The sequence below is a fragment of the Macaca mulatta genome, chromosome 1 (genome assembly GCF_049350105.2).
Source record: "Macaca mulatta isolate MMU2019108-1 chromosome 1, T2T-MMU8v2.0, whole genome shotgun sequence".
Lineage (NCBI taxonomy): Eukaryota > Metazoa > Chordata > Mammalia > Primates > Cercopithecidae > Macaca > Macaca mulatta.
This window is the reverse complement of record NC_133406.1, coordinates 13719453-13736907: the sequence shown is the minus strand read 5'-3', so window position 1 is coordinate 13736907 and position 17455 is coordinate 13719453. Positions and strand designations below refer to the sequence as shown.

Here is a 17455-nt window from a genome sequence, read left to right as displayed (position 1 = left end):
CCAGCGTGGACCGGAGAGGAGGAGGGGTGAAAGGGGCGGGGCAACAAAGCAGTAGGGAGGTGGCAACGACGCCTGCGCAGTGTGACCGGGATGGCGCATTTTCTTGCACCGAGTAATGCGGTGTCGCTGGCGGCTGAGGAGGGCGGAGAGTTGTGTGGTGAAGTAGTGGGAGGGATTCATGTAGGCATCGGGAAGAGCCTAAGCCCACACTATAAAATAGGAAGTTAATGCGGGATACAGCTACTCCCGGACCGGCGGCGTGAAAGTCGTGATATCATCGTTGAACTGTGAGCAGCAGTGGCGGCGGCTGGGGGGAACCCGGATGGGAAGGAGGGAGGGGGAGGCTGGGAGGCGGGGCAGAGAGGAAAGAAAGAAAGGAGAGTGAGGACCCGGATGCTGAACCGGATTGTGTATGAATTTTCCATCCCCTAGCTTTAAGCGGGGAGGAGGAGGAAGGGTTGGCCAAATGCGGCGGAAGGGAGCATCTGAGCGAGGAGGAAGCAGAAACCTCACCGTTTCTCTCCCTCCGGACTCTGTGCTAGCACTGTAGACGTTTGCAGTTCTCTGCCCAGCCGCTGTGGAAAATCGGCCTCGAAGTGATAGAAATTCCCTGCTTATATCAGGCTCTTTGAGATCCATCGTCTTTCTCCCGGAGTATGAGTGGAAGGATTCAGGGTGCGCTTCACATTTGTATGTCTCTGTTTAGCCATTCTCAAACCAGGCCCTTCCTTTTGAAAAGATAAGTCGTTTGCATGGGATGTTCGCTTTTTAGACGCAAGGTTGTTGCCCTGGTTTCATCGTCCAACGCGTTAGAAGGCGCTTTCTTTTTTTCATGGCTGCTGAGCGCCGACCACTGGGGTGGCCTCTGCCTTCGTAGACCTGCGCCTGGCGAGATGGACAGATGCTGAACAAAACAATGTGAAATTACCGCAGTGGCAGTGCCCCAGAGGAGAGTTCCGCGGTGATAGGAGAATGTGAGGGAATTTGGCTTATTTAGGGAGGGAAAGGAAGGGTTTCTGAACAAGTGAGGATCGAGCTGAGAGCTGAAGGGCTAGCGGGAGTTAACTAAGGAAAGAGAAAAGGAAAGGACATTCCAGACAAAAAGACTAACTTGTCGGAAAGCCCTGTGGCGGAAGGGAGCTTTTCCAGTGTGAAGAACTGAGCCTGGAGAGAGGGGATGAGGGGGAGTGTGGAACCTTATAGACTTTGTGAAGGAGTTTTGTTTTTGTCCTAATAGCAATGGGATATCTTCCAAGGAATCTCAGTTAGAAGGGAGAGATGACTCCGATTGGAATGTCACCCTGGCTGAAGAGTAGAGGACGCGAAAAAAAGAAGAGTTAAAGAGGCAAATGCAGGGAGCCCGACGAGGAGGCTATTGCCGTAATAGTGCACATGGTGACAGGAATGGAGAGTTTGTGATAATAGTTATGGATTCACCCTTTGAACAAATTTCTGGCAGCTTTTTAGTTTTGAAAGTGAGAAGTTTCAGACTCTCACTGAGGTATTGAGTAGTTTATTCACTCTAAAAGGAAACTAGTAGAGTTCATGTAACACACACTAATGCCTCCTTACATTTAAGTTTAGTACGTGATAGCTGAAATTTCCAGCTGTGATAAATTGGGAAATCCTTTGATTTAAAACAAAGGCGAGTGAGAGTATGTGCTGCAGTGTGTAGAATCCTTTAGGCTTAAGAAGACGCAAGGCAAGTTGGTTGTTACCTAGAAAAATTGAGGTTCTTATGTTTTCATACCACTGAAAATACTTGTATGTAAACATCCTCTGGGAAAGGAAATTGACTTGTTAAGTGAGTATTCTTAAACATCTCTAAGTGAGCAAAGGAAATAATTTTTTTTTAAAAAGCATGACTAGTGTTTTAAGTTGAAAAATAACATCAACCACAAAGCTCTCTACAAATTGAAACAAAGATTAGCTCTGATTTCTATGCAACAGGGTACACCTGCTAGAGATCCTGACACAAAAGGGAATTCTGAAGCTCTATCTCATTGATCTTTAAGTTCAGTCAAATGTGTTTTGAAGGCTGTGAGAAAATATACAAACGTGATTCTTGCTCCTAACCTGTAGTTGAGAAAAGATAGGTACTGACATATAAATAGATAAGTATATGAGATGCTTTTTAAATTCTACCTTTAATGATGTTCGATAATAATCTTTTATCTAAGCCATTATTTTTCCTGTTTTGCATCTTCTTTTTTTTTCAATCCCTGATAATAAGTTGTAGATAATAGGTTACCTAATAAGGATTTACCTAATATTATACTTCAATCCCTGATAATAAGGTAACGGGTCAGAGATCAAATAGTATAGGTAATAGGTTACCTTAATAAGTATTTGCCTAATATTACTAATAGGTATATTGATTATTTCACTTATTTGATTCTTTATGAGCCTCTTTTTCCTTGTGACGTCTTTGGTATTGATTGCTAGTCAAGGTGGATGTAGAAATTTCCCATGTGGGATGTTTCTCTTTGAAATGTTTCTCTTGTTAAAATGATTTCTTTTCGTGGAGTGCTGATTTTTTTATGATTGTTTGATATAGATGAGAACAGACTACAAAAAAATATGCCTTTCAATCCTGAAGAGTAACCTGAACTATACACTAGTTTTGTGCTTTAATTTTCATTTGTAATCTGCCTTCAATAAAGAGTTAAGCTAGTGGAATTTATGTCTTTTTTTTTTTTTTTTTTTTGAGACGGAGTCTTGCTCTGCCGCCCAGGCTGGGGTGCAGTGGCCGGATCTCAGCTCACTGCAAGCTCCGCCTCCCAGGTTTACGCCATTCTCCTGCCTCAGCCTCCCGAGTAGCTGGGACTACAGGCGCCCGCCACCTCGCCCGGCTACTTTTTTGTATTTTTTAGTAGAGACGGGGTTTCACCGTGTTAGCCAGGATGGTCTCGATCTCCTGACCTCGTGATCCGCCCGTCTCGGCCTCCCAAAGTGCTGGGATTACAGGCTTGAGCCACCGCGCCCGGCCTGGAATTTATGTCTTAACTTATAACACAAACATGAATATTTGCTTGGCATTGAAGGGTAAAGATATTCAATAGCTGGGGATCTTAATCTGAGGTGCGTGTAAACGATTCAGGGACTACATGATCTCTGAGAAGTTATATGTTGTAAGTCTTTGCAGCAGTGCATACATTTGTGTTGGAGCGTATTAACACATACACAGGCTTTTTTTTTTTTTAGAAGATTCATAGCTTTCATCATATTCTCAAAAGGTTTATGTGATCCATGAGATGGTTTACAGTATGGGGAAGCATCAAAGCACTTGCATAGTTGATGGTTATATGTGTGTTATTATTTCAGCCATCCATTATCATGTGCCTGCCAACTGCCTAACAGTGCATACATATGTAGAAGTTTTATTCTTTTCTCCTATTGCCATATTACAAGTCTCATTTCACAGCAGAAGAACATTTACATTACAGAGACAATGTGGTTCAAACCATTTTACCCTTGTATTCATTGACTGCTACAAAACAGGAACATTAAATACCCGATAGTCACTAAATTGGGTAGTCTCAGCACTTCTACACTCGTAATTGTGCCGGAAAAGTGGAATGCTAGCACTAATAATTAGATTTTGGTTTGGGGTTTTTTTTATTTGTTTATTTTTACTTGTGTAAATGTATGGGGTACAAGTGTAGTTTTATCTCATGCATAGATTGTGTAGTAGTGAAGTCAGGACTTTTAGGGTGTCCATCACCCACATAATCACATTGTACCCATTAAGTAATCTTTCATCATCCACCTCCTTCCCACCTTCTCACCCTTTGGAATCTCCATTGTTTATCATTCCATGCTCCATGTCCATGTATACACATTATTTAGCTCCCATTTATAATTAAGATGTACTATTTGTCTTTCTATGTCTGACTTGTTACACTTAAGGTAAGGGCTATCCATCCATTTTGCTGCAAATGACATGATTTCATTTTGTTTTAATGGCTGAATAACAATTCATTGTGTATATACCACATTTTCTTTATTCAGTCATCTACTGATGGACACTTAGGTTGATTTTACTATTATGAATAGTCTGTAATAAACACACAAGTGCAAGATTTTGGAAATTTTACTTTTGTGGCACGCTGTCGGTATTTACTCAGGATCTTTGGATTTGCTTGGCTACATGTATATAAGTCAGTGTGTTTATTAACTGAAATATGTGCAAAAGTCTTGTCTTTGGTGGATTAATTTATAGTGTAAATCCACAAAAGTCAGATTCTGCTCCTAAGTATATTTTACATTTTTAATTTTAGTGCCAGCAAGAAGTTACAGTACTAGAATCGCCTTACACCTGAGAGTGTCAGTGATGCGATCATAGTATCAGGTGACCGGGCTATAAAAGATGACTTTTGTTACTTAACATTATGAAGTTACTAGGGCAAATTTAGAAATCGAGGAACACTGGTGAAACCCCGTCTCTACCAAAATAGAAAAATTAGCTGGGCGTGGTGGTGGGCACCTGTAGTCCCAGCTACTCAGGAGGCTGAGTCAGGAGAACTGCTTGAACCCAGGAGGCAGAGGTTGCAATGAGCCAAGAGAGACGCCGTCTCAAAAAAAAAAAAAAAAAAGCAAGGAACACATCCTCACTGTTATAATAAATAACAGTAGCCCACACCCGCTTAGTTGCGGTGTGGTGTGGTACCATGTAAGCAACCTATTTCCAGTTCCCCTAACATTCTCAAGCAGCTGTATCAGAATCATACAAGATGCGTATTTAAATTGAAGATTTCTAAGTCTCTGGCCCAGACTTAGAAAAAAAGGATCAGGCCGGGCATGGTGGCTCACACCTGTAATCCCAACACTTTGGGAGGCTGAGGCAGGTGGATCATCTGAGGTCAGGAGTTTTGAGACCAGCCCGGCCAACATAGTGAAACCCCATCTCTACTAAAAATTCAAAAAATTTAACTGAGCGTGGTGGCGGGAACCTGTAATCCCTGCAATTCGGGAGGCTGAGGCAGGAGAATCACTTGAGCCCAGGACGGGGAGGTTGCAGTGAGCCGAGATCGCACCACTGCACTCCAGCCTGGGCAACGAGAGCGAAACTCCGTCTCAAAAAAAAAAAAAAGAAAAAGAAAAAAGGAACTTTGGACAAATCAGAGTAACACAAAGTACATGAACTCAACTTCATTTTCTTCATTCAAAAAAAGTGACCCTCACTTAAACAAATATATTCTTGTGCTTTATCTTCTGGCATACTGAGATAACTTTCTAAAGTGGCTTCCAATTCCAAAAACCAATGATGTGCAACCCATTGAACAGCCCTAACCACAAACTGCCATTAGATGCCATATTACATTTAGCCTTTTTGTTGTATCTGCCGTGAAGCCAGAAAAGTTGGTTAGAAGCGGGCTCAGGATTCTAAAGACTAAATCATAGTCCCAAGAAGCAGAAGAAAGAGGATAAAAGTAATAAACTTCCCAAAATGTGCCAAAGATGCTAGAGCAGTTAAAAAAAGATTCCTAATACGAGGGCAAGTAATAATAGAAACAGATACAAAGAAAGTAGAGATTCAGCAGCACAGGGGGACCCTAGGAAGACCGTGAGTGTTATTGTAGGAAATATTGAAATAAGGCAGATTTCAGTATAAAGGGGAATATGTTTAATAAATATGATTGCATTTGAGTTAATGCATATCTTAAATCAGAAATCTCTGAAATTGATTGATTGTAGGAGAATCCCTTTAAATTTTAAATACATAAAACATACTCATCTTAGTGCCCATTTAGAAAAGGATATGTTTACTAATTAGTGTAATCAGTTAAATACAGAGGTATCTTTGCAGTTCTTTGGAGTTGTTTTGACATTTGCCGTCAACAAATTACGCCTTTTATGGTTGATAAAATAGGAAAGGCTTAATATAAGTTACATGACTAAGAAAACTTAAAAACCAAGAGAATACTTTGACCAATATAATCACTTGAATGAAGAATTTTCTAATTGAGAGAGAATTTACATACCACCCATTTAAAGTGTACATTTCAGCAGTTTTTAATGTATTCACAGAGCTGTGCAACCATCCCCACAATTTAATTTTATAACATTTTGATCCCTGCAAAAAGAAACCCTGTACTCATTAGCAATTAGTCCCTATTCCTAACCACGAATCTACTTTCTGTCTCTGTACATTGGCTTATTCTGAACATTTCACATCGATGGAATCATACAATATGTAGTCTCTTGAGATTGGCTTCTTTCACTTAACATGTTTTCAAGGCTTCATAGATGTAGAATCTTCTTTTTTTGTTTTTTGAGACTGGAGTCTCACTCTTTCGCCCAGGCTGGAGAGCAGTGGTGCGATCTCAGCTCACTGCAACCTCTGCCTGCTGGGTTCAAGCAATTCTGCCTCAGCCTCCCAAGTAGCTGGAACTACAGGCACTCACTACCATGCTTGGCTAATTTTTGTATTTTTAGTAGAGATGGTGTGAAGGCTGGTCTTGAACTCCTGACCTCGTGATCTACCCACCTCAGCTAATTTTTTGTATTTTTAGTAGAGACAGGGTTTTGCCATGTTTCCCAGGCTGGCCTCAAACTCCTGGGCTTAAGCAATCCGCCTGCCTCAGCCTCCCAAGTGCTGGGATTACAGGTGTGAGCCACCGTGCGCGGCAACAGAAAATTCTTTTTAAACCAAACTGGGTGACTGTCTTTTCATAAACACCTTGAAATACAAATTCCTGCGGCCGGGCGCGGTGGCTCAAGCCTGTAATCCCAGCACTTTGGGAGGCCGAGACGGGCGGATCACGAGGTCAGGAGATCGAGACCATCCTGGCTAACCCGCGGTGAAACCCCGTCTCTACTAAAAAATACAAAAACAACTAGCTGGGCGTGTTGGCAGGCGCCTGTAGTCCCACCTACTCCAGAGGCTGAGGCAGGAGAATGGCGTAAACCCGGGAGGCGGAGCTTGCAGTGAGCTGAGATCTGGCCACTGCACTCCAGCCTGGGCGACAGAGCGAGACTCATCTCAAAAAAAAAAAAAAAAAAAAAAAGGAATAAAAATTATTTTGCAGTTTTATACTCAAAGATGATTAGTTTCATGTGATCTTTATGTTTCTTTTTGACAGATTGGCTTTGAAGTTTAAATCCAATGGAGAAGACTCAAGAAACAGTCCAAAGAATTCTTCTAGAACCGTATAAATACTTACTTCAGTTACCAGGTAATACTTCAGTTATAGTCCATAGAGGGTCATTTTCACACAGTAGTGGTCATTCAAATGTTAGCAAATAGAAAAGGTTAGACTTGCTAGCTGTTGAGATTTTGTATTTAAGGTGATGCATCTGAGAAAAATGATAAATAGAACGTTCTAATTTTTCATTATTAAATGGTAATTTTTGCCAGGTGAAGTGATATACACCTGTTGTCCCACCTACTTGGGAGGCTGAGACAGGAGGATGGCTTGAGCCCAGGAGTTTAAGGCTGTAGTGCACAATGATCACACCTGTGAATAGCCACTACACTCCAGCTTAGGCAACATAGTGAGACCCCGTCTCTTAAAAAGAAACGTAATTTTTGAAGGCATCCTTTAAAACATATCCAATGATTTAACATACCTTAAAAAATAAAAATACTTAAAACATTTTGGTATCTCATTGGAGGTTGTATTCTTTATGGATATTGCGCATTCAAATTCTCCACTGTTTAGATATTAGGGGAAGTTAGGCAGATTTGTTTAACAATAGAACACTTTATTTACCATCCATGTTCAAGTTTACCTTCTATGTCTTCGTTTTCCAGTATCTCACACATGCACTGCATTTCGTATACTACTAGTTCCTTTGACAGCCAAATAATAATGTATCTAAAATCACAGTATTTGGAAGCATAGCCCACTTTATTCCTGTATAAAGGCATGCCACCTGCACATGGCTTCCTACCTCATGTGTACGTGTGTGTTTTTGTTTTATTTTGCTTCTTTAAAAACTTGTCTGGAGGCTGGGCGTGGTGGCTTACACCTGTAAAGCACTTGTGTGGCCAAGGCAGGCGGATCATGAGGTCACCAGCACTTTGTGAGGCCAAGGCGGGCGGATCATGAGGTCAAGAGATTGAGAGCAGCCTGGCCAACATGGTAAAACCCCGTCTCTACTAAAAATACAAAAATTAGCTGGGCATGGTGGCGCATGCCTGTAGTCCCAGCTACTCAGGAGGCTGAGGCAGGATAATAGCTTGAACCTGGGAGGCAGAGGTTTCTGTGAGCCGAGATTGCACCACTGCACTCCAGCCTGGCAACAGAATGAGACTCCGACTCAAAAAAAACCTTGTCTGTAAATGATAATAAGCAAAAACTCATGAATATAATAAACGGGTTCTTGTAATAAAAAATCATTTATAAGGCCGGGCGCGGTGGCTCATGCCTGTAATCCCAGCACTTTGGGAGACCGAGATGGGCGGATCACGAGGTCAGGAGATCGAGACCATCCTGGCTAACACGGTGAAACCCCGCCTCTACTAAGAAATACAAAAAATAGCCGGGCGAGGTGGCGGGCGCCTGTAGTCCCAGTTACTCGGGAGGCTGAGGCCGGAGAATGGCGTAAACCCGGGAGGCGGAGCTTGCAGTGAGCTGAGATCCGGCCACTGCACTCCAGCCTGGGCTACAGAGCGAGACTCCGTCTCAAAAAAAAAAAAAAAAAAAAAAAATCATTTATAAACGAATTATTTCTCATAGAAATAATACAGGCCAGGTGTGGTGGCCCACACCTGTATTCCCTGCACTTTGGGAGACCAAGGCAGGATTGCTTGAGGCCAAAAGTTTGAGACCACCTTGGGCAACATAACAAGTCCCCCTCTCTGTTTTAAACATTTTTTTAAAAAGAAGAAATAATGTAAAAGTTGGTAAATTATTTGACAAGCATAAAAACCTATTTAGCCCATACTGTGACTAAACTCTAATGATGCTCTCAATTCAGTCTCAATAGACACTTTTTAATGTCTGTGCTAAAGTATACACCTTTCTTTATGAGCACACCTCTATGGTAATGTGTGCATTTCTGTTCTTCATGAGCCTGGGAAGGATAAAAGCCGAAAGAATGCTAACTCCTGTGCTACACCTTGGAAACCATAATTAGTGTCATTTTTGTTTTGGCAGACCCTAATAGAGACTTGCCTGCTAATGTGAATGCATCAGAAGAATGAGGGAATGATAGAAATGGAGAATTCAAAGGAAAGGTTGCCCACTGTTTAAGAAAAAGCCAAGAGACTGCTTTTGAGTGACATGTATCCAGCAGTTAGTAACTTCTTTCAGTATCTCCCAGTGAGAAACATGGCGCAGTTTCACTTTCACTCTGCCCAGCTCTTATTGCCAGACGTCCTTTAGAACACTTTCACACTCGCTGAACTGGGCTGGCATTCATAGCAAGCCAGTTATCAGTGCTGACAAAAGTCTAACAAGCGTCTCTCGAATGTCTCTTACTCTACTACTTACAAAGCAAGGACTGCCTACAGTTACATTTTAACCATAATGCTTACTTACGCAGTGACCACCTTCTATGACTTTTTTAAATTCTCATTACCTGGAAATAATGGCATTAGATAACATGCTTAAAATTATCATTAGGTACCTCACCTTCTTATTCAAATATGTTCTTGATCCATGATGGAATATAACCTCAAAAGATACTTCTAAAGAAATACGACATTGCACTATGCACATAACACGCTTTTTTTTTTTTAGAGAGAGAGCTTCCGAGTTATTAAAGTAACTTAGAGGTGTGCCAGGTCATTTACACTGTTGTAGTATTACTCTTGCTAGTAAATAATAATAATGATATCAGAATTTTCTGAAGTCAACCTGACCAACATGGTAAAACCCTGTCTTTTCTAAAAGTATAAATATTAGCCAAGTACGGTAGCGCATGCCTTAGTTCCAGCTGAGGCATGGGAATCACGTGAGCCTAGGAGCCAGAGGTTGCAGTGAGCGGAGATCACGCCACTGCCTGGGCAACAGAGTGAGACCCTGTCTCAAAAAAAAAAAAAAAAAAAAAAAAGAATTTTCTGAAAGTAGTAAAGAAAATTATTTTTATTTTTAAATTTCTCATACTTGCTGTCATCTTATGTTTATGTTTATTTGCCTTAGTGTGGGGCCCTAGATGAGGTAAAGGGTGGGATTAGGGAGAGATGAAGCTGGCAGTAGAGGAAGAAGGGCTCCAAAAAGAGAGACAATAATGTTTAGATCTTAAAGAGGAAGCAATAATCTTTTAATTTTGAGAGATCTCTGTGATTAGCCTCAGTGTTAGAAATTATTGGCCGGGCGCGGTGGCTCAAGCCTGTAATCCCAGCACTTTGGGAGGCCGAGACGGGTGGATCACGAGGTCAGGAGATCGAGACCATCCTGGCGAACACCGTGAAACCCCGTCTCTACTAAAAAATACAAAAAACTAGCCGGGCGAGGTGGCGGGCGCCTGTAGTCCCAGCTGCTCGGGAGGCTGAGGCAGGAGAATGGCGTAAACCTGGGAGGCGGAGCTTGCAGTGAGCTGAGATCCGGCCACTGCACTCCAGCCCGGGCTACAGAGCGAGACTCTGTCTCAAAAAAAAAAAAAAAAAAAAAGAAATTATTTCGGAACTTAGCCAGGCGCAGTGGCTCACGCCTGTACTCCCAGCACTTTGGGAGACCAAAGTGGGCAGATGGCTTAAGCCCAGGAGTTCAAGACCAACGTGGACAACATAGCAAAACCCTGTCTCTACTAAAAATACAAAAAATTAGCCAGGCATGTGACACGCCCTTGTACTCCCAGCTTACCTGGGGGACTGAAGTGGGATGATCACTGGAGCCTGGGAGGTCGAGGCTACAGTAAGCCAAGATCACGCCACTGCACCCCAGCCTAGGTAATACAGGGAGACCCCGTCTCAAAAAAAAAAAGGGGGGGGCGGGGAACTTAAAAGTATCAGTCTAGGCTGGGCGCAGTGGCTCAAGCCTGTAATCCCAGCACTTTGGGAAGCCAAGACGGGTGGATCACGAGGTCAGGAGATCGAGACCATCCTGGCTAACGCGGTGAAACCCCGTCTCTACTAAAAAATACAAAAAACTAGCCAGGCAAAGTGGCGGGCACCTGTAGTCCCAGCTACTCGGGAGGCTGAGACAGGAGAATGGCGTAAACCCGGGAGGCGGAGCTTGCAGTGAGCTGAGATCCGGCCTCTGCACTCCAGCCTGGGCGACAGAGCGAGACTCCGTCTCAAAAAAGAAAAAAAAAGTATCAGGCTAAACATTAGCATGTCATCAGAGGGGAAAAAAAATATTAAAACTGTAGTACCTCAAAACTAAGCCATATATTGTACTGTTTTTTAATATAACATTCAAAAATAAAGTGAAAAATGAAATTCCACATTGAGACTCTGTTGTTCATCTTCAAAAAAATGTGTTTAAGTGATATAAGCCAGGTGCAGTGGTTCACACTTACTATCCCAGCACTTTGGAGGCCAAGTGAGACAGATTGCTTTTGAGCCCAGGGGCTTGAGACCAGCCTGGGCAACAGGGTGAAACCCTGCCTCTACAAAAAATAAATAAATAAAAATAAAATTAGTCAGGCATGGTGGCTTGTTCTTGTAGATCCAGCTACTCGCGGGTCTTGAGCCTAGGAGGTCAAGGCTGCAGTGAGCCGTGATTGTGCCACCGCACTCCAGCCTGGGTGACAGAGCGAGACCCTGTCTCAAAAATAATAATAATAGGCTGGGTACAGTGGCTCACACCTGTAATCTCAGCATTACGAGAGGCCGAGGCAGGTGGATGACTTCAGGTCAGGAGTTCGAGACCAGCCTGGCCAACATGGTGAAACCCCATTTCTATTAAAAATACAAAAAAATTGGCCGGCTGCGATAGCTCATGCCTGTAATCCCTACACTTTGGGAGGCCGAGGTGGGTGGATCACCTGAGGTCAGGAATTCAAGACCAGCCTGGCCAACGTGATGAAACCCTGTCTCTGCTAAAAATATAAAAAATTAGCTGGACTTGGTGGCACACGCCTGTAATCCCAGCTACTTGGGAGGCTGAGGCAGGAGAATCGCTTGAACCTGGGAGGTGGAAGTTGCAGTGAGCCAAGATCACAACACTGCTCCCCAGCCTGGGCAACAAGAGCAAAACTCCGTCTCAAAAAAAAATACAAAAAATTAACTAGGTGTAGTGGCGCACACCTGTAATCCCAGCTACTTGGGAGGCTGAGACAGGAGAATCCCTTGAACCCGGGAGGCGAAGGTTGCAGTGAGCCAAGATCATGCCATTACTTTCTAGCCTGGGTGACAGATCAAGACTTGTCTCAAAAAGAAAAAAAAAACCTGTAATCCCAGCATTTTCTAGCCTGGGTGACAGATCAAGACTTGTCTCAAAAAGAAAAAAAAAACCTGTAATCCCAGCATTTTGGGAGGCCGAGGCGGGTGAATTACCTAAGGTCAGGAGTTCGACACCAACCTGGCCAACATAGTGAAACCCCGTCTCTACTAAAAATACAAAAATTAGCTGGGCGTAGTGGCAGACGCCTGTAATTCCAGCTACTTGGGAGGCTGAGGCAGGAGAATCGCTTGAACCCAGGAGGTGGAGGTTGCAGTGAACTGAGATCGCACCATTGCACTCTAGCCTGGGTGACAAGAGCGAAATTCCACCTCCAAAAAAAAAAAAAAGTGTTTTAGTTTTAACTTTTTATGTAACCATTTTCCTGAAACCTAATCTAAAATTAGGATGTTATTACCATGCATTCATTTAACAGAAAATTTATAGAACATTTTTACTAAGTGAACTGGCCATGGTTTTTATCTATCATTCCTTTATATATGGCTACAATGACTTCTAGTGGTAACTTCTATCCAAAGACCTATCTTAAATTAGCCAGGCGTCGTGGCACATGCCTGTAATCCCAGCTACTCGGGAGGCTGAGGCAGGAGAATAGCTTGATCTCGGGAGGCGGAGGTTGCAGTCAGCCGAGATCACACCACTGCAATCCAGCCTGGACAACAGAATGAGACTCCATCTCAAAAAAAACAAAGACCTATCTTGAGCTTTCTGTGTAAGAAAAAGATGATACTGCTGGGCGAGGTGACTCACGTCTGTAATTTCAGCAATTTGGGAGGTTGTGGCGGCCAGATCGCTTGAGCCCAGGAGTTTGAGACCAGTCTGGGCAACATGGGAAAACACTGTCTCTACAAAAACAAAAATTAACCGGGCATGGTGGCTTGCACCTATAGTGCCAGCTACTCAGGATGCTGAGCTGGAAGGATCACTTGAGCCCAGGAGGTGGAGGCTGCAGTGAGCTGTGAACATACCACTGCACTCCAGCCTGGGTGACAGAGTGAGACCCTGTCTCAAAAAAAAAAAAAAAAGGAAGAAAGAAAAAAAGAAGATGCTGGAAAATGAAGGTCCCTAGTCAAAATAATGAGATTAGCTTTTGACTAAACTCAGGATTTTAAAAGGGAATACTTCAGTGTGTGATAATCTCATTTTTGAAAGGAAAGAAGCAGAGCTTCCACATCTCTAAAGCCTTAACTTAAAGGAGAAATAGATATTTCAAGAGGTAATTTTATGAAGTAATTAAATAGTAAAATATATTTTATTAACAATGCCTATAGTTATGTAAAATAGGCAGTGCCAATTAACTGACACTAAACTAGCTTCTTGGCCTCACACCTGTAATCCAAACACTTTGAGAGGCGGAGGCGGGTGGATCGTTTGGGCTCAGGAGTTCAAGACTAGCCTGGGCAATGTATCAAAACCCCCTTTCTACAAAATATACAAAAATTAGCCAGGCATGGTGGTGTGTGCCTGTAGTCCCAGACACTCAGGAGGCGGAGGCATGAGAATCATGTGAACCCAGGAGGTGGAGTTTGCAGTGAGCCATGATCATGCCACTGCACTCCAGCCTGGGCAACAGAGCAAGACTGTGTCTCACTTGATTAATTAATTAACAAGCTTCCTTTTCAAAAAGAACAAATTAAGTCCTAAGCCCTAAAAGCCCATCCTACTTTAAAATTGTTTATTCAAGTTCAGATGAAAAGAGTGGACTAGTTGGCCACTGAAGTACTTTAGAGTCTCCCATGCCTGCCCTAATTTTAGAAGGTTGTGCATTTTATGATCCGGATTTCAGAGCGATTGAGAATGGGGTGTTGAACAGTACAAGGCAAGCTCTGCGGTAGGTAATGGATTGATGACGCTGGATTTAGCAAGTCTGAACAATTTAAAGGAAGTTTCTGAATGTGTTTTTTGTAGTTAAAATACTCAAAACACTCATCTTATTGTCACATTTTATTTTTAAATTGCAGGTAAACAAGTGAGAACCAAACTTTCACAGGCATTTAATCATTGGCTGAAAGTTCCAGAGGACAAGCTACAGGTATTAGGCAACTCTAATCTTGTTAATCCCCAAGAAATTAATAGCTGTCACATAAAAATATTCCTAGTTCTTGATTGAATTTAGTCCTCATGCAAGATATTATTTTATATTGAGGTTGCTAAATATTTATTGTGAAAATTAACACCTGAGACTTTCATAATCTGTTAATTAAACTGAGTATATGTTTTGAATAGTTCAAATAAGTGAAATTTTCAATTCTTTTTTATTAGATTATTATTGAAGTGACAGAAATGTTGCATAATGCCAGTTTACTCATCGATGATATTGAAGACAACTCAAAACTCCGACGTGGCTTTCCAGTGGCCCACAGCATCTATGGAATCCCGTCTGTCATCAATTCTGCAAATTACGTATATTTCCTTGGCTTGGAGAAAGTCTTAACCCTTGATCACCCAGATGCAGTGAAGCTTTTTACACGCCAGCTTTTGGAACTCCATCAGGGACAAGGCCTAGATATTTACTGGAGGGATAATTACACTTGTCCCACTGAAGAAGAATATAAAGCTATGGTGCTGCAGAAAACAGGTGGACTGTTTGGATTAGCAGTAGGTCTCATGCAGTTGTTCTCTGATTACAAGGAAGATTTAAAACCACTTCTTAATACACTTGGGCTCTTTTTCCAAATTAGGGATGATTATGCTAATCTGCACTCCAAAGAATATAGTGAAAACAAAAGTTTTTGTGAAGATCTAACAGAGGGAAAGTTCTCATTTCCTACTATTCATGCTATTTGGTCGAGGCCTGAAAGTACCCAGGTGCAGAATATTTTGCGCCAGAGAACAGAAAACATAGATATTAAAAAATACTGTGTACATTATCTTGAGGATGTAGGTTCTTTTGAATACACTCGTAATACTCTTAGAGAGCTTGAATCTAAAGCCTATAAACAGATTGACGCACGTGGTGGGAACCCTGAGCTAGTAGCCCTAATAAAGCACTTAAGTAAGATGTTCAAAGAAGAAAATGAATAATGTTAAGCCATTCTTGATTGGGCCTCATAGCTTATTTTAGTCAATTTTTTTGTCTTTTAGCCTTAACCACCTTTAAAAAAATTTGTTATTCTCCAGAAACAGAATAGGTGAATAGGGGTGATGCAAGTGAATTCGTTTTCATTTAGAAGCCCCTCTGTACAGATAATCAAAATTCAAAGTTGAAAGAATCAAAAGAAGCCACAGTTATGTAGGTCTGATTTGAATGTCATAATTGCAGTGACAGGACATTACTACCAGCTCTACCCTACTATCATCAATGTTGTGTTTATTCCATCAATAAAAAAGAGTCGCTTCCAGGAATTTTTATCCATACACTTTCTAACTGTACTATCTGGGCAGTTCCAAGCCAGTTTCTTTTAGCTAGCTGGCCCAAAGACCACAAATCTCTTTTTTTCCTAAATGCTGCTGCAAAGAATATCTCACTGTCACCCCTGGAAACCCCCTCACTGAAGTCTTCTATGAAAAGGCTGATATGATAAACAGTAAGCACTCCAGTCCTTTTTCTTTTTTTTTTTTTTTTTTTTTTTTTTTTTTGAGACGGAGTCTTGCTCTGTCACCCAGGCTGGAGTGCAGTGGCCGGATCTCAGCTCACTGCAAGCTCCGCCTCCCGGGTTTACGCCATTCTCCTGCCTCAGCCTCCCGAGTAGCTGGGACTACAGGCGCCCGCCACCGCGCCCGGCTAGTTTTTTGTATTTTTAGTAGAGACGGGGTTTCACCGTGTTAGCCAGGATGGTCTCGATCTCCTGACCTCGTGATCCGCCCGCCTCGGCCTCCCAAAGTGCTGGGATTACAGGCTTGAGCCACCGCGCCCGGCCTCCAGTCCTTTTTCTTAACGTTTTCCTTTTTTCCTTCCTCTCCACCTCACAAGTTTTGCTTTTTGTTTTTTTGAGACGAAGTCTCGCCCCATGGCCCAGGCTGGAGTGCAGCGGCCAGATCTCAGCTCACTGCAAGCTCCGCCTCCTGGATTTACACCATTCTTCTGCCTCAGCCTCCCGAGTAACTGGGACTACAGGCGCCTGCCACCTCGCCCAGCTAGTTTTTTGTATTTTTTTTTTAGTAGAGATGGGGTTTCACCGTGTTAGCCAGGATGGTCTCGATCTCCTGACCTCATGATCTGCCCGTCTCGGCCCCCAAAAGTGCTGGGATTACAGGCTTGAGCCACCGCACTCGGCCAAGTTTTGCTTTTTAACCAAGGTGTCTTTGCTTAATGAAATTCACATGCTGGTCTAAATTCTTTTTTTCTCCCTTGTAACATTTGTGTGCCCCAAACTGGTTAGTGTCTGGGTACAGCATTCCGTTTCCAGTTGGGAAGCGGAAAAAGTGTATGGGGTATTTTAGAAGGGAGCTTTTGAACCTTATTATATTTCCTCATCATTGATAGTGACAATCTTAAAAGAGTTGTTTTCTTACCTCAAGTACAAAAGCATGGAAAAATGCCCTTTTACTTCCCGCCCACATCACCCCCCTTGAAGACAGTAGGTGCTTCAATGCAAAGTAAGTAGGCATCTTTAATCTCCCTGATTAAAGGAAAGAAAGTGTTAGCCTAAGAGGGCCTGACTGAAAAGTAACCAAAGGCTTAATATCAAGCACTAATTCGCTTTTTAGTGCCTTAACCCTGACCTTGTTACCCGTTTCCTATAATTTCTAGACCGAAGCCACTGAAGTCATCTGTGGCCCAAGAGATAGGACCAAAAAATGCTGATTTCAATATTTGATTTGTTGACATCCCAACATGAAGTTTATGTTTCCCTTAGAAACATGTTTTGCTTGATTGGTTCTATAGCATATTACTTAGGATCTATTTACCATATACTTGTATGAGAAATCCTCACCCAAGCATTCAACCTAAATCTTTGAAAAGTTGGATGCTGTCTTTAGTAACTTTTAAAATAGTTTAAATTTCCCATTTTAATAGTGATGAAGAAACCTGTTAAAATCATGACTGTTGATGTTATAGTATGGAAATTTGAACTTTATGAACCCATACTTTAAAAAACATTTTTTAAAATCTAACACTGACTGTAGAAACAAATTAAAATATCTACCTTTAAGTAGTAAAAATTGCTTAAGTAGATTTGTTCCTTGCCTATCAAATTAATTTTGGCCTGGTATTC

The 17455-nt window shown here is 42.2% G+C and overlaps 1 protein-coding gene across 2 annotated transcripts; it reads left to right on the top strand.

Annotated features, from left to right (window-relative positions):
• Positions 1-85: 85 nt before the first annotated feature.
• On the top strand, positions 86-15811 carry GGPS1 (geranylgeranyl diphosphate synthase 1). Of its 2 annotated transcripts, none has more exon segments than NM_001257690.1 (4): positions 86-287; positions 7086-7178; positions 14258-14328; positions 14559-15811. In NM_001257690.1, coding segments are annotated over 3 exon segments (903 nt in total). In that variant the 5' UTR covers positions 86-287; positions 7086-7108; the 3' UTR covers positions 15321-15811.
• Positions 15812-17455: the final 1644 nt, after the last annotated feature.

Bases quoted from the DNA above. Each gene is read 5' to 3' on its own strand.
- GGPS1 (XM_015126452.3), top strand. From the start codon at position 7,109: ATGGAGAAGACTCAAGAAACAGTCCAAAGAATTCTTCTAGAACCGTAT. The intron at 7,179-14,257 runs GTAATACTTCAG...TTTAAATTGCAG, and splicing joins ATACTTACTTCAGTTACCAG to GTAAACAAGTGAGAACCAAA. The intron at 14,329-14,558 runs GTATTAGGCAAC...CTTTTTTATTAG, and splicing joins TTCCAGAGGACAAGCTACAG to ATTATTATTGAAGTGACAGA.